We start from the raw sequence: 27,524 nt of genomic DNA, 5'->3' as shown, positions 1-27,524 counted from the left end.
GGTTGTTTGCTGATTGATTCCTTTAAAAGTAAGCAGCTTGTGGGTTGGTTGAGCCTCTTTGTAAGACGATACCTGCTGCTGAGACTTATCAGGAATAGAAGGCGAGCAGTCTCACCACCTTGAGGCAACAGAAGCCTTGGCAGCCAGATAACACTATAACATAACACAGCCTGTTACCGCTTCTCAGGTTCTGTGATTCATGAACATCCACAGAGATCACAACTTGTTCAAACTATTCAATCGTCTGTCACAACTGATATCAGAGTATGAAGAAAATCTAAAAACAGTGGTCTATGGGGTCATCCATACAGATACATAAAGCTATTGTTATAGAATAGGACCGCCCAGTCCAGAATCAGCAGATATTTCCTAACAATATAGGACCTTGTGCTCAGCTCCTCCTGCTCTATATGATACCTGCAGGTTGGACTAGGTGCATTACAAAGCTGGTTGCTTTTAAAAAGTGGAATTAATATGTAGGTAAGGATGTTAAAGTATACACAATCTAATTCCAAAAATAGCTGCAGTTGCTCTATACTATTTACTAGCAGGTGTGTAATGGGCAGGGATTCTGTGTTCACCTGTGATACTATTTTACCCCCGGGGGAGATTTGCTGCTCTATAAGAATAGCTATGGTGACATCTGTAAGGAGTTACTGTCTTTTCTTTCAGAAGTATCAGCTCTGTTTATAGCCTACGGCTTTATCTGTCTTTACAACTCTTCCCTTGTGTGTGCAGCCCAAAAATACAGCTTTATTATTAGCAGGTAAAATCTGTGCCCCTGCACTGCTATAACCAGAATCCAGACTGCAGTACAGACATTGCCGGAAGAAAAGTCACCTTTCATATGAACAGCCGGGCTTAGGAGAACAGATTGGACAGTCTCTGTGGTGCTTATTCTGATTCAATAACCTGGCTGTAAGCAGGTGTTTATAGATAGTCTTATATCTTTGTTTTAACCAGTACTTACACCGAAATCACTTTTTGTCAGATAGTGTCAACTCCATCGAAGAAGCATGTGGGAAGATTCCAGCTTTATTTAGTGCAGAAATCTTGAAGAAATGCTGGTTACAACGGTGTGAAAAGGATATAATTTGCCAGGGTAGCAGAGACATTCAGATATACACTTTTCCTGACAAAGATGGCTGCATACATGAGGGAGAGGGGAGGAGTTACAATACTGAAGCTAGAGGACAGGAAGACAGGAGGGTCAAAAGGCAAAGCAGTATAACACATATACATGTCAATGAATAGAAACAAGTCCTGGGACATGACAGTGCTATGTATGGGAACCACTGACCCATTAACCCAGTTTACAACACAATCCAGGACTGAATGAACTGGGAATTAACTCTGAAATGTGAGATCTTGGGCAAGAGGAATACAGCATAAGAATAGACGTGTGCTTAAATGGCGCAATGTGTGGAGATCTACAATTTTTGTAATGATGATGAAAAAGAAAATTGACTTTTGGTGACTTACCATAATAGGCTCCTTTATTTACATAGTACAGAGTAACTCCTGTATTTTACAAAAATCTGATAAAAGCCAGGAACACACCTCAGAATAGCGGCGGATATTTAGCTTGTCCCCACAGTTCACTAGAACATGCTCAGTGCTCTTCTATCTCCAGCGCTCCCATTCCTTTCAATGAGCTTGCTAGAGATAGCTGTGCTCTGCAATTCCTGATACTCCTATACCATTGAATGGAGCGACAGGATGCACGATTGACCAAACACTCCACCCATTCTACGGATCCTGGGGGTCCTGTTCTTGTGACATCTACAGCATAAGGGATAACAAGTTGATATGTGAGGGTACAACCCCAACTGATCCACTTGTTATAGCCTTTCCTGTAGATAGGGGATAACAATCAAAGTTGGGACAACCCTATTAATATCTCTGAATCAGTGCCACCACAAGGGAAATGAAGCATAGGTGCCAGGTCAGGTCTCTCAAAGTGAAATAAACTTTTTGCAACCACTGCAAAACATGGCCAAGAGATGATCCTGCACATCTCTTAAAGGTGGACAATACACATAAGATCAAGAGAGAGTACTGACATGGCCATTTAAAGCAGAATGGTGGACAGGGACTATATCAACTTCTTATAATTGGCAGTAGTCTACCAGGATATCCACAGCAACCAGTCTCTCTGAAATGACCGCTCATTACTACCCTGCAGTAGTAATCAGATTTTTTTTTAGAGTTAGAAAGCAGATATATGGGTAGTGCTTAACTGATACGTATAAGATATTTGTACTGGAAAACACTCAGGCCAGGACTGAGTTAATTATTATCTGTCGTTGGGTGTGGTACCAAAGGGATACTTAACCAACTCCAGATGTAGGTTGTCAACCTTACCCTGTTGTACAGTTCTCCACCCAAGGATCAATGCAGACAAGACATGTTGATAAAACACTGAAGACAACACCTTGTAAATAGGCTCACCAGTTGTTTGTGGCACAGTGAACCTATCACCTGGAAGGTCATTTTTAGCTGGTGACAGGTTCCAGTAGCTTATGCTATACTGATTTAAAAATGCCTTTGTGGTGAGTGTGGTGAAGAGGAGGACACTTGAGTATCTGCAGGTTTTCTTTACTTTTTGGTAATGGTAGATTTCCTTTAAATTTAGGCAAGGAGCAGATAGCCAAAATAAAAAATAAGGAAAGAGTTAACTCCCTCGCTGAAGCATCTCCTATTCTGGTGCTCCAGGGTCTGGTAACAGGGTTCAATCTGAAGTAAAGTGTACAAGAATGGACAACTTCTACCATACCCAACGGCATAGGACATGGGGTCATGTTCTTGTGCAATGATCAGAAATTCCAGCAGACCATATTCAGGGGCCTATTTTTGGAGCGGCTCAGCACTTAATCTTGTCTTTCCTCGTGTGTCTGGATGTATTGTCAGGAATGTGAAGCAGGTATACAGCTTTCATGTACAGGTCCCTACAAGCAACTGAAGTCCTTCTCCACATTCTTCTTGTAATAGTGTCAGGAAACCAGTTTCTGTGCCCCCAGGGTAGAACATCCATTCATAACCATTCATAAACCTCTTGCAGCGTTTTGTGAAATCAAGTTGCAAAATGTTACCACAGCTTTTTACTATTTTCTATTGCTGTCTTAGATCTTTTTCATCAGATCCTTATTTTTCCTGTTGGTCTGCAATATGTTCTCCTATAAGGAATTCATAGGGGGTGAGGAGGTCTTTGTATAAAAAACCCATGAGGGGGCTTTAAAATAAAATAACCATGAGGGGGCTGTTTGGTATGATAAACTAGGGAATATTTTAGGGAACAGGAGACTGTTTTAGTTTCTGAAATTTTTATGCTGCCATGAGAGTTCACTGTAAAGGGGCCTACTGAGGCTTTGTCGGCCAGGGGCCTACTGAAACCTGGAGCCGACCCTTCCTGGAGTGATGATCTGGTCACCCAAGCACCAAGCATAACATCATCAGTTCTGTGTGGGGTTAAATGATGATTGGTCATGAGAAAAGTCTACATCCCCAAATGACGTCTGCATCATCTCCAAGATGTTTGAGACAACTTTCCTGATGACTTTCTTTTAAAGCCAATATTGATCCATGCTGTCTGCATCCATCCCTAGTATAATGTAAAGAATGGATTTCATGCCCTTCCAGGGTTTTAAATTAAATGTGAAGATACAGATGGATAGATAGATGTATTGATGGGAGACAAAGGCATTGATACACCATAGATAGATCTACTATGTATGTATAAACATGCAAAAACAACGTGTATGTGGAATAACATCTCTGCTTTCTGGGTGAGTGATGCCAGGTTTCCGGCTGCTGACCACAGCCATTAATGCATGAAGAAATAGTCACCACGTTACAACGGCCGCTCTTCATTACAGACGCCTGTTGTGAGTGAGATGACATAGCATCATTTCCTCATATTCTTTTCAATGTCACGTCTGCCGGGGACTGATAAGAGGGACTGTATGTTTCCTTTATTCAGAACCAGAGCCTGGACGGCTCTCTCGTCCAGAAAAGTGTCATAAATGGAAATGAGAACATACTCCATTTTTCTGCCTGGCTCATTATTAATTCAAGCGTATCGCTTCCAGTCAGCGGTGAACTATTCCCGCTGCTCAATAGAGATGTTCTTGGAATATTGTCAGTCCATGATATGTTTCTTAGTGGTTCTGTCCCTAAGCTCCAATAAACATGTACAGGCCTCTTCTGCCTTCCAGCAAAATATTATTTTATGGCTAAATAATATTAATCTGCGGAGTATAAAAACATATAGTCAGTAAAGAAATGTATAAAACCAGCAACAGAGGGTGCTGACAGTCTGATGCCAGGGGTTGTTGATCTTGGATAATTACAGCATATCCCAAGGATGTGGGTACCATGTCTCTGCACAGCTATTCACTGAGGTCCCATAAAAGTGAATGGAAAAAGTTGGGAGTTGGTGACATTTTGGTGGAGTGATAAACTGGACCGACTCCACAAACATAATAAATTCTAGAAATTTTTACATTTCCTTTAATTGTATATTCCTGATCTAAGGATTTAGGCCCTGAGTGAGCAACATTTATTGGTCCAGGGGCCATATTATCATACTGCTTATCTTTTAAGGGGCCGCATAAGCAGCAACAACCACAGTACAGCACAAAATGCCAACCCAGAAATTCTAAATACCGCAGTACAGCAATAAATATCACCCAATATCTGCATTTAGAGCAGATAATAGTAGTGCAGACCCCAGAACAGATAAATAGGGAATCCATAGCAGACTCAAAATGCTGGAGACCATAGAGCATAAAATTACTAATATCGGAGATCCCCAGAGCATAAAACTACTAATATTGGAGACCTCCAAAGTATAAAACTACTACCCTGTTTCCCCTAAAATAAGACATCCCCAGAAAATAAGACCTAGTACAATTTTGTTCAGGCTTAGAAATATAAGGCCTCCCCTAAAAAAATAAGACCTAGCGGCAGCCATTGCAGCAGCTCCCCCCGCGCCATACATTAGTATTAGGCGATCTTTTAGATGCTGCAGAAGGTTGTGACATGGGGAAGAATTTATGGAATAAATTACTGGCTGTTGTGCTGCAAATGTGATACCAGCAGCTACCAGGATAAGAAGGGTCATTTATGGAAAGTTCTTTTATTAATAATGAGAGATTGGGGCCAATGGTTCTAATAAAAATGGAGTTACAAGAAATACAGCATGAAATTCAGAGTTTGGAGAGTCATAAGGAGGCTAGAGAAGTTGTTTTTTTTGTTCAACGATAAATGTAAATTCTTGATCATGGTAAAATAAGACATCCCCTGAAAATAAGACCTAGTGACTCTTTAGGAGCAAAAATTAATATAAGACACTGTCTTATTTTCTGAGAAACAGTGTAATATTGGAGACCCCCATAGCAGACAAATACTGGAGAACCCCTAGAGCATAAAATGAATAATACTGGAGACCCAGTGTAGACAAACTTTTTCTCCTCCCTGCACCACACTGCAGCTTCTTCTCCCCTCCCTGCATCACACTGCAGCTTCTTCTCTCCTCCCTGCACCACACTGCAGCTTCTTCTCTTCTCCCTGCACCACACTGCAGCTTCTTCTCTCCTCCCTGCACCACACTGCAGCTTCTTCTCTTCTCCCTGCACCACACTGCAGCTTCTTCTCTCCTCCCTGTACCACACTGCAGCTTCTTCTCTCCTCCCTGCACCACACTGCAGCTTCTTCTCTCCTCACTGCAGCAGCTTCTTTTCTCCTCCCTGCACCACACTGCAGCTTCTTCTCTCCTCCCTGCACCACACTGCAGCTTCTTCTCTCCTCCCTGCACCACACTGCGGCTTCTTCTCTCCTCCCTGCACCACACTGTGACTTCTTCTCTCCTCGCTGCACCACACTGCGACTTCTTCTCTCCTCCCTGCACCACACTGCGACTTCTTCTCTCCTCCCTGCACCACACTGCGGCTTCTACTCTCCTCCCTGCTGCAGCAGCTTATTTTCTCCTCCCTGCACCACACTGCAGCTTCTTCTCTCCTCCCTGCACCACACTGCGACTTCTTCTCTCCTCCCTGCACCACACTGCGGCTTCTACTCTCCTCCCTGCTGCAGCAGCTTCTTTTCTCCTCCCTGCACCACACTGCAGCTTCTTCTCTCCTCCCTGCACCACACTGCAGCAGCTTCTTTTCTCCTCCCTGCACCACACTGCAGCTTCTTCTCTCCTCCCTGCACCACACTGCAGCTTCTTTTCTCCTCCCTGCACCACACTGCGGCTTCTTCTCTCCTCCCTGCACCACACTGCGACTTCTTCTCTCCTCGCTGCACCACACTGCGACTTCTTCACTCCTCCCTGCACCACACTGCGACTTCTTCTCTCCTCCCTGCACCACACTGCGGCTTCTACTCTCCTCCCTGCTGCAGCAGCTTCTTTTCTCCTCCCTGCACCACACTGCAGCTTCTTCTCTCCTCCCTGCACCACACTGCGACTTCTTCTCTCCTCCCTGCACCACACTGCGGCTTCTACTCTCCTCCCTGCTGCAGCAGCTTCTTTTCTCCTCCCTGCACCACACTGCAGCTTCTTCTCTCCTCCTTGCACCACACTGCAGCAGCTTCTTTTCTCCTCCCTGCACCACACTGCAGCTTCTTCTCTCCTCCCTGCACCACACTGCAGCTTCTTCTATCCTCCCTGCACCATACTGCAGCAGCTTCTTTTCTCCTCCCTGCACCACACTGCAGCTTCTTCTCTATTTGTTGTGCTGCTCTGCTCTGTTTCCTGTGCTGTTTGTATGCGGCAACATCAGGACCTGGAACAGAACTGTGTCTGGAGCAAGAATGGACCCGGGAGCAGTACAGTAGAGCTCACAAGTACTGACCACTCCTGGGCTCATGTGGGTGCTCTGCTCCCTGGTCCTGACCTCAACGCATACAACCAGTGTCAGGAGTCAGGACACAGAGTGGAGCGGCAGGAGAGGACCTGTAAGCAGTGAGAACTTCTCAGCTGCTCTCACCACTACCCGACCTCCTGCACCAATGTTCATGAGTTATGTTACTTCATTTATGGAAGTGCACATTGACTGTTAGCAGGAACCGTAACGTAACTCATGACTTTATAGGCTGCATGTGGCCTATCGGCGTGGCTTGTGCACCCTTATCCCCCATTTAGATGAGATGAATGTGTGCTGCACTTTATGTATACATTCAGTGGTGAAGCTCCTCTGCTATAGATAAGAGGAATAAGGCACTGGGAAGGAATTCCTGCATTTATCTCAAGCACTGCTAGAGCAACCAGGAAAACGGGACCGTGGAGTCAGAGATCATTTTTGTGGAGCAACGTTCAGGATTCAGAGGTTTGGCACAGCCCTGATGTGTAGTTTCCACTCACTGCAACTATGAGACCTGGTCAGGCAATAAGTGATAAGTTGAATGCTGACCTGGCCCTAGATCACCAAAGCCTGTCCCTAAATACGATCAACTTACCTCATGGGGTGAGTATGCAGCAGATAAGCGTCCACACAATCTGTGGACATTGACTAAAAATTAAGCAGTTTTATGCGGAGGGCATTACTGCAGTGTAACGTCTGCTGCTATATCGCCCTGTGTGTCTCCAGCCATACAGTAGGTGCCAGATTTCCAGACGCCAGGCTCGGTTTTACTATATAAAGATGTCATGAACACAATGCGGATAATGAATGAGGGGCAGAGAAGTCGGAGAAGGTAACATCTGGCCTGCAAGGCGGCAGACAGCCCTGGATTAGACTATGATGTAATTCAGGGAGCGATGTGCGGCCAGCCATGTTTCATTTCTGTCCGGCTGCCAAAATGAAATGAATTCAGTTGCTGCATTTCACAATATGTCCCTTCATGAATGGCTGCCGCTTGTGTGGCTTGTAATCATTTCATGTGATATTAGGAAATAAAACCTGTTAAATGAACAAGCTACACATAACATTTCAGTAATCTGTGTGTGTTCTAGTCAGATCAATCTCTGGACAGTATTTGCAATCTAGCGCTACCCATCACAATAGGATCACAATAGGATGGACAAAATTTGGAAAAATGAACATGTCACATAGATTAGATATTCTTGTATAAGTGCGTTTTGCACATTGTAATAGACGATGTGGAAAATCATACTGTAGTATGGCAGTATATGGTGGGATCAGTCTGACAACCTAGGGTTAAAGTACCCTAGGGGGGTATGAAAAAAAAGATTAAAAACATTAAATAAAAATTCACATCACCCCCATTTCCCTAAACCTGATATAAATAAACAGTATAAATCATAAGCATGTTGGATATCGATCAAAATATAATATTATAATATATTATTTCCGGCATTTAACCCTGTAACAGAAAATAGCGCTCAAAGTCGAAAATGGCACTTTTTTTGCTATTTTGAAAAATTCTATAAAAAGTTATCAAAAGGCTGTAGAGTCCTCAAAATGCTAGCAGGGGTGCAACTTGGAGAGGCTGGGCCCTATAGAAGATTTTTGCATGGGCCCCTTTCCCCCTTTCAAATACATACATATTTGTACACTTTTACACATATTCATACGCCCTTTCCAGCGGCGTGGAGGTGAGTGCGAAAGAATTTGCAATTATTCTACTGCTTCTCAGCCAAAAAACTGGCATAGAAGAGGTGGTTAATCCACCCCATACAGTTTATATAGCATATGCACATATATACACCATATACACCCATATAGCATGTATATACACACATACAGTATATAATAATAATTCTTTATATAGCGCACACAGATTACGCAGCGCTGCACAAAGTATGACAAATTGGCATACACACATATACATTCATACAACATGCATAAACACAGATTCACCATTCAGAATATACATGTATACAGTCTGTGTGTGTGTATATGTGTATATATATATGTATATATAATATCCGAGACAGCAGCGGATAGAACGGCCGGGCAGTTGCAGGTGGCACAAGCAGGCCAGGTTACGCCACTGAATGGTAGCATTAAAAAGTAATCAAAAGTTGCAAAAAAATGGCACCACGCACAGCTCCGGACACTTAAGTATGAAAAAAGTTATTAGCACCAGGAGATGTCAAAATGAAATTTTTTTTTTATGTACAGGTGGTTTTAATTTTTGCAAATGTATGAAAACCTATATAAGAGCTATCACCGAGCTCTTTACATGGAAAAATAAAAAAGTTATGCATATTTGAAGGTGGGGAGTGAAAAATTAAAATGCAAAAAAGGGCCTGGGCGTTAAGGGGTTAATTGGAAATGTCACCCAATGACTTTCAAAGTAAGACATCTCTACATGTAAACACTCAAACGAAGCATGGTTAGGGTGCAGGACACTTCACCTACATGGCAGATCACCCTACTAAACTGTTCATTAGACCAAATCGGGCTTGGATTTTTTGCTGAAAATGCACTCCTATTAAATTTGGGGAGGCCTGTCTTCATCTGTATAACATTTACAAGCAAGTCTGCCCTAGTTGGCACTCGGTCCTGTGCAATTATCCCTGTTATTCTCACCCTATGTGAGATATAGATAAGATAGATGATAGGTAAGATAGATTACCAAATGTGCCATATGAAGAACCTTACCAAAACGTTCCAAATAACACTTCCAGAGAAAATGCTTTCTAAATCATCCTTTGATAAATTGGGTATTTAAGTCTCCAGACACAGAACCTAATCTGCTGGGTTTGGTCCCCTTTTAGGCACAAACCCTTTCTTTGAAGTTTCTGGACAATCCCAACAAGTTTGGTACCATTGACAAATGTAGAATAAAGAATGGCCAGCCCATGAAAAGCAGTGGTGCCCCTAATAATATAGACTATTGATGTACCATGTTAGCGCCCCCATGAGGCTGCTCATGTTTCCGGGAATGGAGTTGTCTCATTTAGAAATCACCAAGTAACCGTCTTCACTTCCTGCGTTGCTGTGACATCGCTTTCTAATGATGTGGAGTACAGGGGTTGTAACCTCTTGTGACCTCAATCAGTGGCATATGTTCAGCGGATACAAAAATAAAAGCATTTTCCAGACTTCCTAAGTTTCCTTAGATTGTGTCTGGTACCAAGGAATAGTTTCAGGTTTTCAGTACTCCCCCCAAAAAATCCTAAAATTATCCCCTGTGTCTGGCAGCCTAGTACTGAGTAATAATTATAGTATAGCGAGTATAGTATAGGGAGAGGAGGCTCCATAGCAGGGATGGGACCGGCTCTCCTGTGCCCCAGGGAGAAGCTGACAGAATCTGCCCCTCCTCCACTCTCCGGCCCTGAATTTCAGTTTGATAGCTGTGGGATGAACACCAGTTTTATTATGTATCAAATTCACACTATAAATGTATAAATAGTTGTGCCCTAGGCAGCTGCCCACTATGCCTACCCCTTGTTTTATTTCAACAATCCTGCCTGGGTGTGATTGACATACTCACCCCCTGTTCTCAGACAGCAATACATGATTCCTATCCTATGCATTCAGGATTATCAGTATTGTGAGACACCACTTAATAGTATATAGGGACATAATACTTGCTGGAGAACCTGTACAATGGTCCCTTCCAGCAGCTAAATAGTGGGGCTTAACAGGACAACATGTTTTCCATCTGAATTAAAACTTTTAGGTAGTAGATAAGTTATTGCCATCACTTACAGTATGACTGTGCTCATTGAGGACATCTCAGACGGAGGCTGGTAGATCTCAGTGGACCTCTCGGTGGTATTCGAGCTCGGGTGGTATGTCAGACATGGTCTGTATACATCTATTTCACAAGCTTCTTGCTCTGAACTTCCTCTGACCCCATCCGTTCCATTCATGAAACCAGTAGATTTTGTCTTCAAAGACGGCGTGTGGCCTTGTGTGAAGGTGGCAGACTAGAGGCATCACACACGTCATGGTGCCAAAAAATGTATTATACAATATCTATGAATAACACAATTCATCAACGCAAAACAAGTTAATGCAACAATATCACAAGTGACACCAAGACAACATACACCACTCTGACCACCTCCACCCTCTCAGACATTATCCTGTAGACCTCCTGAGCACCTGCCATCAGCCACTCCAGATCTTCAAGACTTTGTCCTTGAGGCATAGAAGAATTTCAGTGGAGAAGAAGCGACTTACGGGTCTAACCAACCTTACTGTACAGCAGGGTGGTAATAGCATACGACTAACAGAACCAGATTTTACAATGTTTTTATGAATTTTTATGAATCCCTGAAATTTAAGCTTGTCCTCCAAACAAGTGTGTCAGGTGGGTTGGGGTTAGTCAAACTGACATAAGTGACTTGACAAATTTCCCAACCCCATTGTGGGCTTCAGCACTGCACTATGATGTCAGTATGAACAGAGTCTAAAACCAGGAAATCTACCATCAAAGTCAAGCATGATAAATCAGGGGCACTTGCACATAATCTTGGTATGTTTCCATGACCTACTTCCTTCTAAAATAAACTTTTAGAATTATGCTAATGAACCAGAAAGGCTCTGAAGGGCTTTACCAGAGCCCCTTTGTGCTGTAGATACACAGGCTGTCACAATGTGCAGGAGCACTCCCCACTCCTGTGTACAGAAACTTCATCTGCTGCAGTGAGATGACATAAGGCAGAGGGAGGGGAATGTGCTGATGGTGGAGAATGTGACAGGCCAGGGCTTTGGTAAAACCCACAGAGCCCTTCAGGTTCATTAGCATAAATGTGAATATTAGAAGAAAGGAGACCATGCATAACAGAGAAGATGACCACAGTCACAGTGCCTGGATCTATGAGTATGTGTCCCTGGTTTATCCATGCTTTAAAAAGTCAATGGATGACTGTATATGTCAGGAGGAGGTGTTTGTGACACAAAATGCTGTAAACATTTTTAAACAGGCACCAGTGAGGGTGGAATCCGGTAACTAACATATGTGACCCGGAAGTGGGGCACACGCGGAAGACCAGTGCGTGATCACCTGTTAGCGGTAGGATTGAGTGTTTTTATATTACCGGTATATAAATATTGGGGAAAGACTCATCAGTTATACGCCCCCTGCGGAAGCGGAGGCAACACGAAACGTGCGTTAGGGTAATTTGACCACGGCTTGGATTTAGGAGTTTTAAATGTATATGTGCAATATTATGCTGCTTAGGACACTATAATTGTTTAAATAGATATGGACACTGGTCTTTTCTCACTATTGCTGTTGATGCATTGATATTTGTTGGTCCATGCACTCAACTCCCATTTATAAATATAAATGCACGATGCACTTGGATAACTAAAGGAACACTCCTGTTTGACTCTTTAGCCGGGTGGCCATATAGCTACTTGCTGTTCTATTTTTTATTTATTTGTATGTACTGTTTATAAAGTGTGGCTTTTTGAATGGAATTCTCTGAATACAATGGAATTGTTGGATCGTACAGCTCTGTGTGTTTTGGGTTTGGATATTATTCTTAGAGCTGATCTCTACACATTGTTAGGAGAGACACTGTCATGTATCCTAAGTTTACATAATTGTCTGTAACAATTGGTTTAGTAATGCTGTAAACAGAGAATAAGGTTGCAATTTACATGAGGACGTTTCTGCCACAAGGAACATTTTAAATTATTTTTTAAATTTATTGCAGATTTATTTCCATGTCACCTCCTAAATAGCTCTTCTGATTTAACCCCTTAATCCGCCTGTACCTATAGCCAGATGATAAGTGATGTATCCCCCTATCACATGCCTGCCCAGGGGGGAGCACAACTCATTACAATCCTGAGTGACGGATGACCACTTCCTGCACAGGTTTCCATGGCATTTCAACGAAAAAAAAAAAAAATTCCTTTGTAAATTCAAATTCTAAGGTCGTCAAGGAAACAGCCAGTACCGTGTGCAGCCCTGTTTTGCACACAGTGCGCTGGAGCCTCCTCGCTATACAATACAGGGATCACATTTCACCTCCACAGCTCAATCTGTTCAGCGTTCATTACACCCTGGCTAATCCTTAACATAGTAATAGGTATAGTGCTGGGAACACCCACCGCTCACATCCTGCATACACAAGAACATTTTTCCTGAAAATCAAGTAGTTCTCCCAGAACGTTATTGCGATTACACATGTTTTGTTATATCCAGTTTGGTGTCTTTTGTGTGTATTGGAACAACATAAAAAGCAAAGAAAAATTGTAAATAATATCATATAAAACTCCAAAAATGGGTCATTCAAAATTGTTTGCGCCTTTTCAAAATTTCAAGCATAAAAGAAGTAGACTAAGGCTGGTGGCATACGACCGTTGGGGGGGGGGGGGCGTACGTACGGCCGCAAGCTATGACGGTAAAAAGATATGACGTATCCTATCTTTCTCCATTTTATGGGGCCGTGCGGCATGCAGAGGGGAGGGGCCAACTACTGGGAAAACGTCTTGTGGGCAGGTGAGACCAAGACAGAACTTTTTTGTAAAGTGCTTAATTCTACTGTTTACTGAAAATAAGCCTACAAAGAAAAGACCACAGTGCCTACAGTCAAATAGGGTGGAAATTCAAATAAGTTTTGGGGTTGTTTTGCTGATACTGGATTCCTGGACTATGGGCATCTCTAAATGCAGTTTGTCTGTGTAATGATTCAGGATTTCCGGCTGTGTTCTTCATGAATCTGGCACCCCCTGCACTGCCCCGGCAGTGTGCACCAAATTTTTTCTTTTAATTGCACCTTTAACATAGGGCATGAAACACATTTCTGTAGAACTTTGTATGATAAATCTGGCGCATGGTCCAACTGAGGACCGGAAAACCTCCTAATTAGTGTAGCATGATACTTAGTGGAGCTGCGCCACAAAATGCGACACATTTGTGGTGCAGACACTTCTTAAATACCTGTGCAAGCAGTTTGTACCTAAAAGAAAGTGCAAATGTCTACCTACTCATGACTCCTCTATATTTCCCAGAATCGCCATTGGACTTTTGTAAATCAACTGTTCTATCTGTGCAGTTTACAGCTATTGCCACTAGTGAGCATGCTGCTATTTGTGAACACATTATTATTACTAATGTTAATATGTTTTGTTTACCAGCTTGAGGTTTAGAAGGGTCTTTTAATGTGGATATGCCTCACTAGAATCATTGCCGCTGCAAATAGTACATGTTACGTTACGGCCTGACAGCTTACACCCGAGATCATTCCTAATGTAATTGTATAATTATACGAATGGGAACTCAATGCAGAGAAGAAAATATGCACTGCAATTTACAGGTCCCACACCAATGAGTTTAAACAGACAGCATAAATAGCCCTCACCAGACAGCTCCACCCTTGTATATTGGTTGTGCTGAGTTATTGCAGCTCAGCTTTTTTCTAAGACAGTGGGTCACATTTACTAAGGGCTGTGCGCCAATTTTCTTGTGGACTCTGCACTATTTATTTAAGTGTCTGCACCACAATTGTGTCGCACGCTTTTTGTGGCACGGCTGCACTAGGCATCATGCAACACAAATTAGGGGGCATTCCGGTGCTCAGTCGGACTGTGCGATTGATTTGTCATACAAAGTCAGACAGAAGTGTGTTGCAAGCCCTATGTTAAAGGTGCACCTAAAAATAAGTTGGTGAACTCTGTTGGGGCAGTGGAGACTGAGCCAGATTCATGAACAAAGTGCGCCAGGAATCATGTATCTGGCGCATGTGGTGCAGTTTGCACTACTTTTAGTAAATGTGCACCAATGTATAGAAATATCTGCTTCTGGCTCTTACCCCTGTATAGCTTCTGGTGCCAGAATCTACTGGAACAGATGATCATGCAGGGTTTGGCTGTGAGACTCCAGATAAGTGTAGATTATCATCATGTCCCAGCTGGGAATTTTGGTGAACTCTCTTCCTATTACATGTACAAGCAATGTCAACTTTAGGCTGTGTTCACACATTCCGTCTAAATTGTGTTTCAATCCAGATGGACCGGGGAGAGGCTTGGTTCCATCACATACATATTTATACAGAAACAGATGTGATCAGTAACAAGTGCCTGGTGTTTTTGATGTAACAGCAACGATTCAAAACATCAAAGACTCATTACTGATTGCACGCAGACTGGATGGTATGCAACAGAACACCTTATTTAAACCACCTGTAAACACTTTAATAAATTACTGTCAGTAAACTTTAACAGTATAAGTTAACTTTCAAAATATGACAGAGACTTCTTGCTTGGTGGAAAATTAGGTCACAGCTTTATTTTTTTATATATTAACCCGTAATATCCAAACATCAGGCACTTGGGATACAATCACACATTTTTGAGCTCTGGAAGCTGAACTCTCAACCGGCAAGTCGGCCAACCGAGCAACCACCATTTCAAATCTTCCTCCATTTCGCCTGCTGTGACTTGAAATTAACTATGAAATACAAAGGAAAAACATTACAAAAAACATAGGGAGGGATGGACAGCTTGAGTGTCGCCTCAAAGTGGGAGACAAATTGAGTGATCAGCCATATAAACCCCCACGTCCTGTAAAAGGAGAGGATGTAATGAGGTAAGCATCAAGGGAGGGGTTATAAGACATTTTACAGGTATAGATAACCAACCTATTAAAGTGCAATAGTACCCACATTATTAACACTTTCTCATCTCATAATGTCAGCCTTCCTTAATCAGTCAGGTGTACCCCACATTTCTGTTGAAACGCATATGTGATTGGGGCCAAGCCCCTCCCCATTCTGAACATGTAAATGCAGCCTGAGTGTGATATTCCCAGTGCCGAACCTTCATGTACCATCCCCACACCTCTTCCTGTGATGTGTCATATGGAATTCTACAAAGCAAATAACCATACACAGTCTAACCAAACTAACTAACTTTGGTGAAATTGTGGAACCTATTAAATGGCAGTGCCCCTATTATATGAATCATACAGTTCAGTTGAGGTATGGCTGCTGTCATTCCTAATGTATTCCATCATATTATGGATTTGCCATACAAGCAATTCCCTTATATCATCTTTACAGTTTCTCCTCACTTCTAGTTTGTTTTTACTCCATTAATGTTATTAATACACTGACAGGGTGTAGTCATCTGAAAATTATCTGTCTCCCCCAATGATCAGGTGACAGGTATATAAAAATAATATGCCTAGAGACTAACACACTTAAAAGCAGGCAAGCTAAAACACGCTCTCTACCTTGTAAAGCTTTGTACTATTGTAGAAGCGATGCTGCAACTTACAGCCATTTAGTCATTATTATTATTATTATGGAATTGCAATTAATTATATTAAGGAACTAGCAATTCTCAGCTATTACATGACATGGCATGGGGATTGTTGGATAAAGGTCAGCCCCATGCCTTTATTCTTTCATAATAGGAAAAAGAGTAAAATTTCTATGATTACATTAAAGTATGGGTGTACATTAAAGTGTTATTGAATGTTAATGTCCAGATGTCAATACCCCTTTAAGTTAATGAATAAGAATTTACTTATTTGCTTGGCGATCTCCGGCAGCTCCATAGAGATTAATGGAGCAGAACGGTCAAGCGCGGCCGTCTGCTCCATTACTCTGAGGAGTTGGACCCCTACCTCTTGCGATCTGTGGGTGGGGGGGGGGGACTCAGGACTGAGACCCCCACTGATCAGCAAGTTAGGCCCTATCCTGTGGGTAGGGCCTAACTTGCCTTCATGGGAAAACCCCTTTAAAGAGGACCTGTCAGGGCTGTTTGGTGCACTAAACCACCAACAGATCTGCAGTCGCATAGCTGTACATCCTGACTTCATAGCGCAAGTGCCGTAAGGGACTAAACCTCATAAGGACCTGTGGGGGGTTTAGTGTCCCCCTGACAGGTGCTCTTTAACTTAAAGGGAACCTGTCATCAGCAATTAATCTAATAAACCACTACTAATGTATTGTCAAGCAGTTTTTGTTTCTTTCATGACCCAGTGTGGTGGTCTCATCCAGAAAATTAACTTTGAAGTGAGATGTTAATTGGTTGTATGAAGTCAAGAAGGAGGAGAGTTTAACACTGAAGATGCCTCCTCCTCTGTGATTGAAATGATTAATTGGATTTCGGGAGATCTGGTTAGAGATGTCTCTGGATGCAGAACCATCAGCTACAATGAAGAGGGCTTTCTGAGGAATAGAGAGCTTGATTTCAGTGTTAAAATCTACGCCTCCTTGACTTTATACAACCAGTTTACATCTCACTTTAAAGTCGATTTTCGGGATGATGCCACCACACTGGGTCATGAAAGAAACACAATGTGGAAGGTGTTCAGCTGCTTGACAATATACTGGTAGTGGGTTATTAGGTCAATTTATGCTGACAGGTTCCCTTTAAATGAGTATTTAAAAAATCCCATCGATTTTGTAGTCATGGGTTTACATCTACTTTAGAGATAGTAGCCATGGGAACAGATAAAAAGGAAACACAGATGACACCTCCAAAGTACTTTTTAACAATTAAATGATTGAGAATAGGTGTATAAATGCCTAGGGCAGCCAGTCACCTCTGTGCCAACATCAATTGCTAACTAACATGGCCTGTCACAGACGTGATAATTTTAGTCTCCATTGCATTGATCAGGAGAATATAGCTAGTTATCTTCAGTTTTCCTTACACAGTTGTTGGAAAAACAGCAAATTCAGAGAAACTTGGTAAACTAAATGTTGCACCAAACTTGAAGAGTCCCTTTCTGCCGTTACTCCTTACTCCATGATTTCAGGTTGTGCGATAATTATGGCATCACACTGACTGCAACTTACCGCAGGGGCAAGGCTCTCACCCCCCATCAGCAATGTACGTGCACAAGTGTATTTTCATTTCTATGTAGATAAATGAGAGCTATGTTTGATGGGGTTGAGGCGTTATATGGGTACTCAGTTATTTGTTCACTACTTTTAGTAGGGCCACCCTTGGTATGTCATCTCAGTAGCCAAATACAGCGTGATATCACTAGGCATTCCTTAACCTGCGACAGAGGTTCAATTCGCTGGCCTAACTGTGCATCTTAATACATAAAAGTGGCATATTGGTATCCTACTGACCACAAGAGTCTGGGTACCATGCCCTGTGCCCACACCGATACCTTTGCCCATGCTTACTTCTGCCACTACCAAAGGTACTGTGTTCTGTGTATGGAAAGTAAACATTAAATGAACATTAAAAGTTCAGAAGGGACCTATTCACCCAAATTCAACTATATTGCATGATGTCAAATTAGCATAATTAAAATGTGTATTCCACCCGTACATTGATGATTATGAGATCCTGATTGAGTCAGATGTAACTTCTAGTAATGACTGGAGAGCGGCTGTAAGTTCAGCATAGTCATCTATTGTGTCAGGAAATTGCCTCAGGTTCACATTTACATCCACTGTTCTTATGCTAATTCTCACTTCATTCAGTCCTGACCCCAGACCAGGAGATTACAGAAGGGGAGGCTGACTTACTGCATTACAATAGGATGAGGCTAAATTTATACTTGTTTTTATTTTTGTAACTCCCATTCAGAAGTGGAACTCTAAGATACTGAGAACCAGTGCAAAACCTATACCAGGCCCAAACTAAAGCCTAATGTACATTGTACTAGTCTCTTCTTATGGAGAAGCCTCATCATATTGTCCTATCAGAGCAGCTACTAGGAATTTCAGGGTCCCCTTCCCCGCACATTAGTTTCCCATTTTATTTAATGTGGTGTAGTAGTTACATTTTAAGTGAACCACACCCCATTATTCTGACTGGCAGCTCAGTGTCTTACAGACTACAGCTAATATTTAACTACAGACATATAAAGCTCCCATGTACAGATGGGAAATATTGTGTCAATTATTTTACATAGTGCCTTGTGTTACATTCATAACATGTGTCCACAGTGAAATAATTGCAGGTCCTTTAGCCTTTTAATAATAGCAAACTGTACACCATGTATGTGATGTCATGAAATCACAGCAGCCTCCATGGAGGATGGAGAGGAGTAGAAGTCCATGGAGGCAGCTGTGACTTCATGTGGTCAGATACATACATGGGGTACAGTTTGCTATTGTTAAGAGGCTAAAGGACCTGAGGTAATGACACTCTGGTCACATGACATGAACTGTGCCCAGTAAGGAGGCATAAGGCATGGGGAGGATTAGATGGGAGGGGCCGGATGAGCAGGACCCACCCCATCTGATGCCAGGTGATATAAGATAAAAGGTGATTTATGTGGATGTAAGCTAAACAGTTTTTAACTAAAAGAAGGGTGTCAGCCAGTTATTAGGGCTGTATATGTATATTAGGGCTCTATATCTGCAGAAGTGGTGACAGTTTCTCTTTAACCAAGATTACTATAGAAATATGTTAGCAGAACCAAGATAACTACATATATATGTTACCAGAACCAATCCTAGCACATAGAAACAATACTGTAACCAAGCATAATACATAGATAGGGTTCCAGAGCAAGGATCACTTCATAGATTCAGGAACAGAAACAAGCAGAATTGGACAGACAGCCCTATACTGCACTAGATGTACCACAGTGCCTGATGCTGGATAATAAATCTGACAAGGCTCAACCTCGTAGGAGAAGATATCATAAAGTTCCAGCACAAGAAAGATGCTGCAGATTTGTGAGTTCATGGAACATACCAGCACCTGGCCGACATGTTAGCTTCTTCCAGCTATGATTTGTTTAGCAAATGATAAATCTGCCTTCTCAACACAAACTTAATAAACTTAATATTTAGCTGCTCCCCAAGTAGCCATTATAATCGCAATGCCCCCACATTAGCCAATATGATAACAGGGGCCCCTCAGTAGCTAATATAGTCACAATGCCTACCCCAATAGTCAATACTCACAGTGTCTCCACAGTAGCCAATAGTCATAGTACCCCACAGTTACCAAATCACACTGCCACCAACATTAGCCAAGTAACAGTATCTCAAGTATTTATTATAATTACCCCCTCACTAATAGTAACAGTGCCCCTATAGTTTTAGAGATTAAAGTAAATACTTACCTTACTCCTCTTTGCCTTCTTTCCTCCGGAGAAGGAGGACATGAAGTACAGTCGATGTGTTTACGAGTGTTGGACTTGTAATCCTAAACTTATTAAAGTACAACGAAACTATAAATCACATAATATCTAGGATAGACTGGGAGAGAAAACCCCTGATGAAATGTTAGATGGGGACCCCACCAAATGTGGGCAATTCTGGCATGGCATGACCAGCCCAAATCTTCTGGGCTCCCCGGGCCGAATCCCACCAATGTGCCTGACATTAGTCTATAGCAGAACGAGGGAACAATAAGTTCCTTGCTCTGCCATAGACGATCAGATGTAAACAAAGATGGCAGCCACCTGTAGCAGGGCACCATCATCTTTGTTTACATCCGATATCCACCCTGACACCGCAAGGGAAGATGAGAATGGCGCGCTTCAGGGGGAACGATGGAATGTGAGTACAATTTTATTATTTTACCTAGGACTGTATATAGTTAGTATAGGGGGATTGTATATATTTATTATGGGGGGGGGTGTATATAGCAAAAATAGGAGTTTGCATATACCGTATTTTCCGGACTATAAGGCGCACTTAAAAGCATTGGATTTCCGTGGAAATCCAAAGTGCGCCTTATAGTCCGGTGCGCCCTATGTATGGCGCTGGGCAGCGGACCATACTTACATAGGTCTCTGCTACCGGAGACCGGAGACAGCGGGAACAACTTCTGCCGCATGGTCTGCAGTTCCCTCTGGAGATCTGCTGTCTCCGGTAGCGGGGACCTATGTAAGTATGGTCCGCTGCCCTTCTCCACCTCCCCCTCACCTTCCCCGCTCACCTTCCCCGCGTTCCCCGTTGCGTCTCTGCGTCGCGTCCCGTCGGGTCTCCGCCACGCCCCCGGACCCCGCGCCTTAAAGTCCGATGCGCCTTATATATGTAATTATTACATATATAAGGCGCATCGGACTAATGCGCCTTATAGTCCGGTGCGCCCTATAGGGCAAAAAATACGGTAGTTATTTATTATAGGGAGGCTGTATATAGTTGTTAAAGGACGACTGTATGTAGTTAGTTATTATAGGGAGGCTGTATATATAGTTATTATAGGGGATGTATATAGTTATAGGGGGGTGTATATAGTTATAGGGGGCTGTATATAGTTATTATAGGGGGCTGTATATAGTTATTGCTGGGGTCGCTATACATAGTGATTACTAGGGGGCTGTATATACTGATTGCTGGGGAGCTGTATATATTTATTACTGGGAACTGTATATAGCGATTCCTGGGAGCTGTATACAGTTATTGCTGGGAGAGCTGTATATAGTGATTGCTGGGGGGGGCTGTATATAGTGATTGCTAGGGGAGCTGTATATAATGATTGCTGGGAGAGCTGTATATAGTGATTGCTGGGGGAGCTGTATATAGTGGTTGCTGGGGGAGCTGTATATAGTGGTTTCTGGGAACTGTATGTAGTGATGTCTGTGGGCTGTATATAGTGATTGCTGGGGGCTGTATATAGTGAATACGGGGGCTGTATATAGTGATTACTGGGGAGGCTGTATATAGTTATTGCTGGGGAGTGGTATATAGCGATTCCTGTTCCCTGCCTGGACTACATTCATTGGGGGCCCCCACCATATTTTGCGCACACCAACCTTAATCCGGCCCTGATTCCATCATAGCAGTATATACAGAGCTGTCTTCTTCCTGCTATGTACATAGTGCAGTTGTCCTATGGATAGCAACCCCCCTTTACTAACCTTTCTGCTATCTCCTCCAGTGTATATGCTTGTATCCAACTTTAGTGCTACAGATCTGTATTATGACGTTTTAGCGACATCTAGTGGTAAAAAGGTAAAGTACGCAAATTGTATTCCTCCAGAGGGCTTGATGCAGAATTTGTTGCTTGTAGACTAGTTAGATAGCAGCGATTAATGTTTTAATCCTAACAAAAACACGTTTCAGCTCACTTGAGCCTTTTCTCAGTTTTTTTGTATTTCCTTTTGTTTGAATTTATGGATTATCTTTTGTGTTCATACTTTCTTCAGCGGGCTTTATGGTTTCAGTAAACAAATGTTATTGTACAAGAAAAAGTTACACAATCTTCTTATATAGTCACATAAAGAAGAGAAAGATGACTAAATCAAGAGAAAATGCTAAAAGTTTGAGCTTTATTATTACATATTGAGACAAGACATTTAAAAAAAAACCTAGACATGGAAGACACATCCCAAAGGGAATAGGCAATAGCAGAGCAAAATAGATCAGTAATACAGACACCAGGGAGACAATCCCCAATCTTCTTACATAGCAGCACTCCCTAATGGTTAAAGACCCATAGTTTATCTCATTTTAGTAGAAACCTTCAGTGTTTACCCTCTGGGGATTTCTTCTGGTCATGTGATGATGTGTTGCTTGATAGGGTCTATTAAAGTGGGTTCCCAAACCTCTCCAAAAAGCCATCATAAAGGCCAAGTAGGGCCTTAACACAAGTGAAAACTTCCTTGGTGGAGAAGTTTAAGCATAACTAAACTTCTTCCAACATTTATAAATGAAAAGTACGGATGATAATAGCAAAATCTATTCCTGTGTCCTTCTTTTTCCCTCTGCCTTTTTTCCTTATTTAAGCAGTTAATGTGTGGGCTCATTCCCACAAATGTAATGGGTACTGATATCTGCCCGCACCCTTTGTGACCGCATATTGGTCCTCATTGACGTTATGTCGCCTGGTCACGTTGTATCACTGCACCATGACTGTGCACATTGACATATAGGACATGCTGGCCCTGCGATGCTCTATGGAGAGGGGAGGGGTATGTAGGGGAGAGACAAAAGAACCTGATTAAGTATCTAATTAATTAACTATTTACATACTGTCCCTGAATGGTCTAATCTCCTCTGAGAGCTGAATCAAGTGAAATATTCTCTAGGCATGGGAAGAGTTAATAATTAGCCTCCTTACCTGTCTGAGGTAAGAGGAAGAGAAAGAGGAAATCACACCTACAGGTCTTAGCCCTTTTTGTGTGTGACATCACATAACGCGGACAGATTTTATCTCCCAGAAGCAAACATAGAAGCTTCCTATAGAATAACAAGAAGTAGTGAGCTAAAAAAAAAAACCTGAGGAATTGATGCAGAAAATATATTGGAAAATGTTATAAGGGAACCTGTTGTGGGGATTTGGGACACTAAACCACCCACTGGTAATTATGGACCTTTGGTTTAATGTACATCTACTATCAGAATTACTCATGGTAGACTGCCCAAAATCACTCATTGTGTCTTCTAGGGGATGGAACCGCTTTTATGATATCCTGAAATGGCACAAATATTCAGAAAATAAGTTTATAAAATTATGCAAATGATGCAGAGGCATTTTGGCCTACTTCACCGGAACGCCTCTTGGCTCTGCCGGCTGTTAATTTGTGCATGGTCTCCGCAACCATTTGCGTAGACAGCCAACTTATAGGCCATTGGAGGCATTGCATCCCTCCTCCACTGAGTTTGGTTGCTCTTTAACCTCTACAGGTCTCAACCCTTATTCTGTGTTTGCTTTTTAGTTTTTTATTCCCCACCTTTGAAAAAAGCCCTAGCTTTTAAAAAAAAAAATTCTGTGTAAAGAGCTTTCTGAACACTTGTTTTTTTGCGTTACAAATTGTACTTCTTAGTACAGAGAGTTTGTATGTTCTCTCCATGTTTGCGTGGATTACCTCCCGGTCCTCCAGTTTTCTCCCACACTCCAAAACATACTGGTAGGCTGATTAGATTGAGACCACCATTGGGGACAGGAACTGATTTGGTAAACTGTGTGCAGCGCTGTGTAATCTGTGTGTGCTATATAAATAAAGGAATTATTATTATTATTATTATTATTACCAGGAACCTGGAAAATTCCCTCATGCAACACTTGTCAGAGGCCAAATCTTACATATACACTTACACAGCTTATTGTTCTATGGTTGTTGCATTCTTAATCTTGGAAAGGTTTCATTGACTACTATACCTGCACAGACTGTAACAATCACCGGTTATAAATATAAAGCCAGAGAATATCATTCTGGAAGGCCTCATTTACACGTCCATAGCCGGGCGAGCGTACAGCAGCGCGCCCATAGGAAATAGCGCTGTCTGGCTGTACATACGGAGAAAGACAGAGCAGACTCTATCTTTTCCCGTGTATGGTAAGGCACCACCGGCACATGTGTGACAGCATATCACCACCGGCACTGGGTCACCATCGCCATCAATGAGACGTCTACAAGTTACATCCCCACAATGGCTGTGTGAATACAGCCTAACTCTGGAAGACATCATAGTTCAATGGTAACTGTGTAATGGTTAATTTTGCCAATGGTGGGGCTGGTGGGAAATGAAACCCCTCTGCTGGGTTCGTAGGAGTAAGGCTGTGAGGACCCATCTCACATAAAGTGGACAATCCCTTTGAATACTGTATTATCTGTGTCTTCCTCGGATCTCATTCTCTCTCACTCTGCTGATGTGTGATGTAAGGTTACAAGCCATTATCAGCAGTTGTGATAACACGGGTTTACTCGCTAATTGTTGTGTGCGTTACATTTCAGCTCATTACAGGTTTACAGCGATTCTTTAATTGAAGACTTTACATCCCAATCACACAAACACATTAACTAATGTGCTGCTAGTGGAGGAGTCAATTTTGGTGCTGAATTTGAGTAAATTTTCACAAAAAAGGGAACGCATGGGGGGCATCAGGCTTACATTATCCATGTCACTGTGTAAGGAGGTTTTCTTTCATGTTCCAGGGAGAATTACGCTGCAAAGGAAAAGGTCCTATTAAAGTAATCGATTTTGTGACTGATAAGGAAACGCTGTATCCTGCAGAAACTGCTCCATTCCTGCCTCTACATCTGAGCTCCCATGGAGGTGCCGACTATTACCTCATCGACAGTTTCATCTCCGCAGTTGCTGTAAGTACTTGATACCAGTCACCGGCTGATGCTGGATACATTATATATATGTAATTCATGCATTTTATCAATATTTTATCAATGCCTGCTATATTTATATTAATTTAATATAAGGAACCTACAACAATTGAGGGTTCCTATGCACCCCTTGTTACCCCTCATCTTATTATAGAACTCCATGCTTTTTCTGCAAATAAATGTTATATTTTGTATGATGATGTTATACAACTTTTATACAATGTTGCCAGTCTTAACACTTGGGTAACATCTAGAAAAGAAAGTTATAATTAGCACAACCGAGCACGGGGACAAGATGTCCGGCACTCCGGACTGCTAATTATGCACGCCCCGTGAGAGCGGTTCGACATCACATGAGAGGCGTGAATTCACACCCTGCGTGTGACATCACTTACCTCACCCAGCGTGCTGGAATGTGCTTTTAAGTTTGGATCCTAGAGATCTGTTTTAATGAGGATACTTTCTATATCTGCCTATATCATTACAGATAATAAATGTAAATAAAAATGAATTAACTGCAACTCTGATCTGTGGTTGTTCTTAACAGAATAATGACCCCTCGCTGATTATAAGTGGGCCAGATGACACCCTTCAAAGCCACTTGTTGGTCTTTGAAGCTGAAAAATCGAGACGAGAGAACTGTGTGGTGAATATAGACAAGGAAGGACATTAAGGAATGAAGCTTTTACATCCTGCCAAAAGTGCTTAAAATACTGCAAAATTGTATACCTGAATCAGTAATGCAAAGTTGTTCTGTAATCTGGTGGTAGATATGTGCACTATGTGGAACCCTGTTAGAGGAGATGTTTCCCATTTGGTCATCTAGGATCAGGGTCATCCTGTCCCTGAACTGTGTTTGGTATTGTAGCTTAGCTCCATTCACTTGAAAGGATGAGCTGCAATACTAGATTTTAGGCATACTACTATACACTTTATGCGAAGTATATCCATGGCACCTTGTTATTCACCAGATATATGACACTGCCGAACATTTCAACAAATTTTCTAAAATCAATAATGCAGGTGAAAAATAAGAAACTAAGAGTATTATCTTGTTAGAAGACATCTTATCAGTGCTTTCCTCTGTTTCTTCTATGTTTCATAATGCATTATCTGTTGAGTTATGTCAGAAAGAGAGGAACAGAAGAAAGATCAGAAAAAAGTTCTGTGGAGGTGAGTGAGCAGTATCGGAGTCACAGCAGCTAGGTCTCCGCTAAGCATCTCAGGTAGAACTGAACATCACAATTCAAGACTATCGAATGGAAAAGAGCTAGAAAATGCAGAATATGCGATGTTTAACAACCATAAATACTGTTATTCCTCATGTATTTATACTGTACTACTGATTGATGTCAATTTTTGTTGAACAGTACATTTCAATGGTTTTAATACTTTCCCTGGTAATGCAAATTTGCACAATTATCAGATCTAGTTTTAGTGAGGAGGCCAGATGAGAATTTGATAATAGGAAGCTAGGGCTTGTTGCTTAAATGTATGTATCCAAAAGAATGTTGTGATTTCTATTATAATAAAACATTGTCAATTTATTGTGTTTAACCTTCTTTATCACATGTTTTAATTACCAGTCTGAGGCATCAACAGCTTTTGTCTCATAAAATAGGATTGTGTCTCTCCTTCCACAGCTTTGATCTCTAGAGGAAGCTTTGTGAGCCCACACATTTCGCCTGCAGTCTCCTTTGTGGTAGAACATGCATGCCTTTGAAATGTAGTACACGGATGTGTCAGGGAAGCTTTTGGGCTGCCTCCTAGAAGGAGTTCCCTGTTCCAAGTGCAGGGCTTTATTCACTTAACATCATTGGACGCACATCATATAGTTATGTTTAAGTTTATAAACTGATTTTTTTAATATTGCAGCCAGGAAAAGGTTTTTTATCATTTAGGGTGCGGCCACAGGGTGCGTTCTTGGGCTATATTCACACTAACGGGTGCCCACCATACCGTAGTACTCACAAACCGTAGTAGTGCTGCCCACCCCTTCCCCTCTCCATAATGATATTTGGAGTATGGCGCCGGCACTATGTGCAGGCAAAGGTGGCAATCTCTTCTTTCAAATGAATCTTGAATTTTGTTTCTAGGTGCCATAGATCCAGAGATATTCAGGTTTAAAGTGAGAATATGAGGTGCCATTTTTATATATAAAAATCACTCCCAACGGTAGTTTAACAGTTATTATCTCCGTTTTCCTAAATTTTAGAAACACAAATTTAGATTCATATAAAAGAAAAAAGAAGAAAAGGCTCTCTTCTTTCATAGGAAAAAAGAAGTGAGGTTCTATGTGTCACAGAGCCAGAGATACAGCCCTCTGAAGTGTCCCCCCCCCTCCAGATTCTTAGCCATAAGGCTACAGGGAGAATTTGCTGCACACAGGAGCTGCTGCACCTCACAGATAATGGAAATATTCACTTTATATGTTACTACATTTTGAGAAGGGATAATATCAACTAATATTCATGTTTTTAACCCTTCTCTATGCAGAACTATCTAAGAACACACTTTGGGCCACATGTATCAATCGTTTTTTTCTGTTGTTTTTGCGCCTTTTCATTCAGGCGCACCGTTTTTGTGCCATTTTTGTGACTAAACGCCAAACTAGCTGTGCAGCAAAAATAACCAGCTTTCCCTCATTTATC

The 27,524-nt window shown here is 42.0% G+C and overlaps 1 protein-coding gene across 4 annotated transcripts in view; it reads left to right on the top strand.

Annotated features, from left to right (window-relative positions):
* The window catches only part of LOC140135114 (putative oxidoreductase YteT), a 125,915-nt gene extending 99,494 nt beyond the window's left edge, over positions 1 to 26,421 (top strand). For all 4 annotated transcript variants that reach the window (XM_072156182.1, XM_072156178.1, XM_072156183.1 and 1 more), the window contains 2 exons: positions 24,691 to 24,855; positions 25,421 to 26,421. In XM_072156182.1, coding sequence (XP_072012283.1) covers positions 24,691 to 24,855; positions 25,421 to 25,546 — 291 coding nt within the window. In that variant the 3' untranslated portion in view covers positions 25,547 to 26,421. The remainder of the gene's footprint in view (positions 1 to 24,690; positions 24,856 to 25,420) is intronic.
* Positions 26,422 to 27,524: the final 1,103 nt, after the last annotated feature.

Source organism: Engystomops pustulosus, chromosome 6 (assembly GCF_040894005.1).
Source record: "Engystomops pustulosus chromosome 6, aEngPut4.maternal, whole genome shotgun sequence".
NCBI classification, from domain to species: Eukaryota; Metazoa; Chordata; class Amphibia; order Anura; family Leptodactylidae; genus Engystomops; species Engystomops pustulosus.
This window is presented reverse-complemented; position numbering and strand designations above follow the sequence as displayed.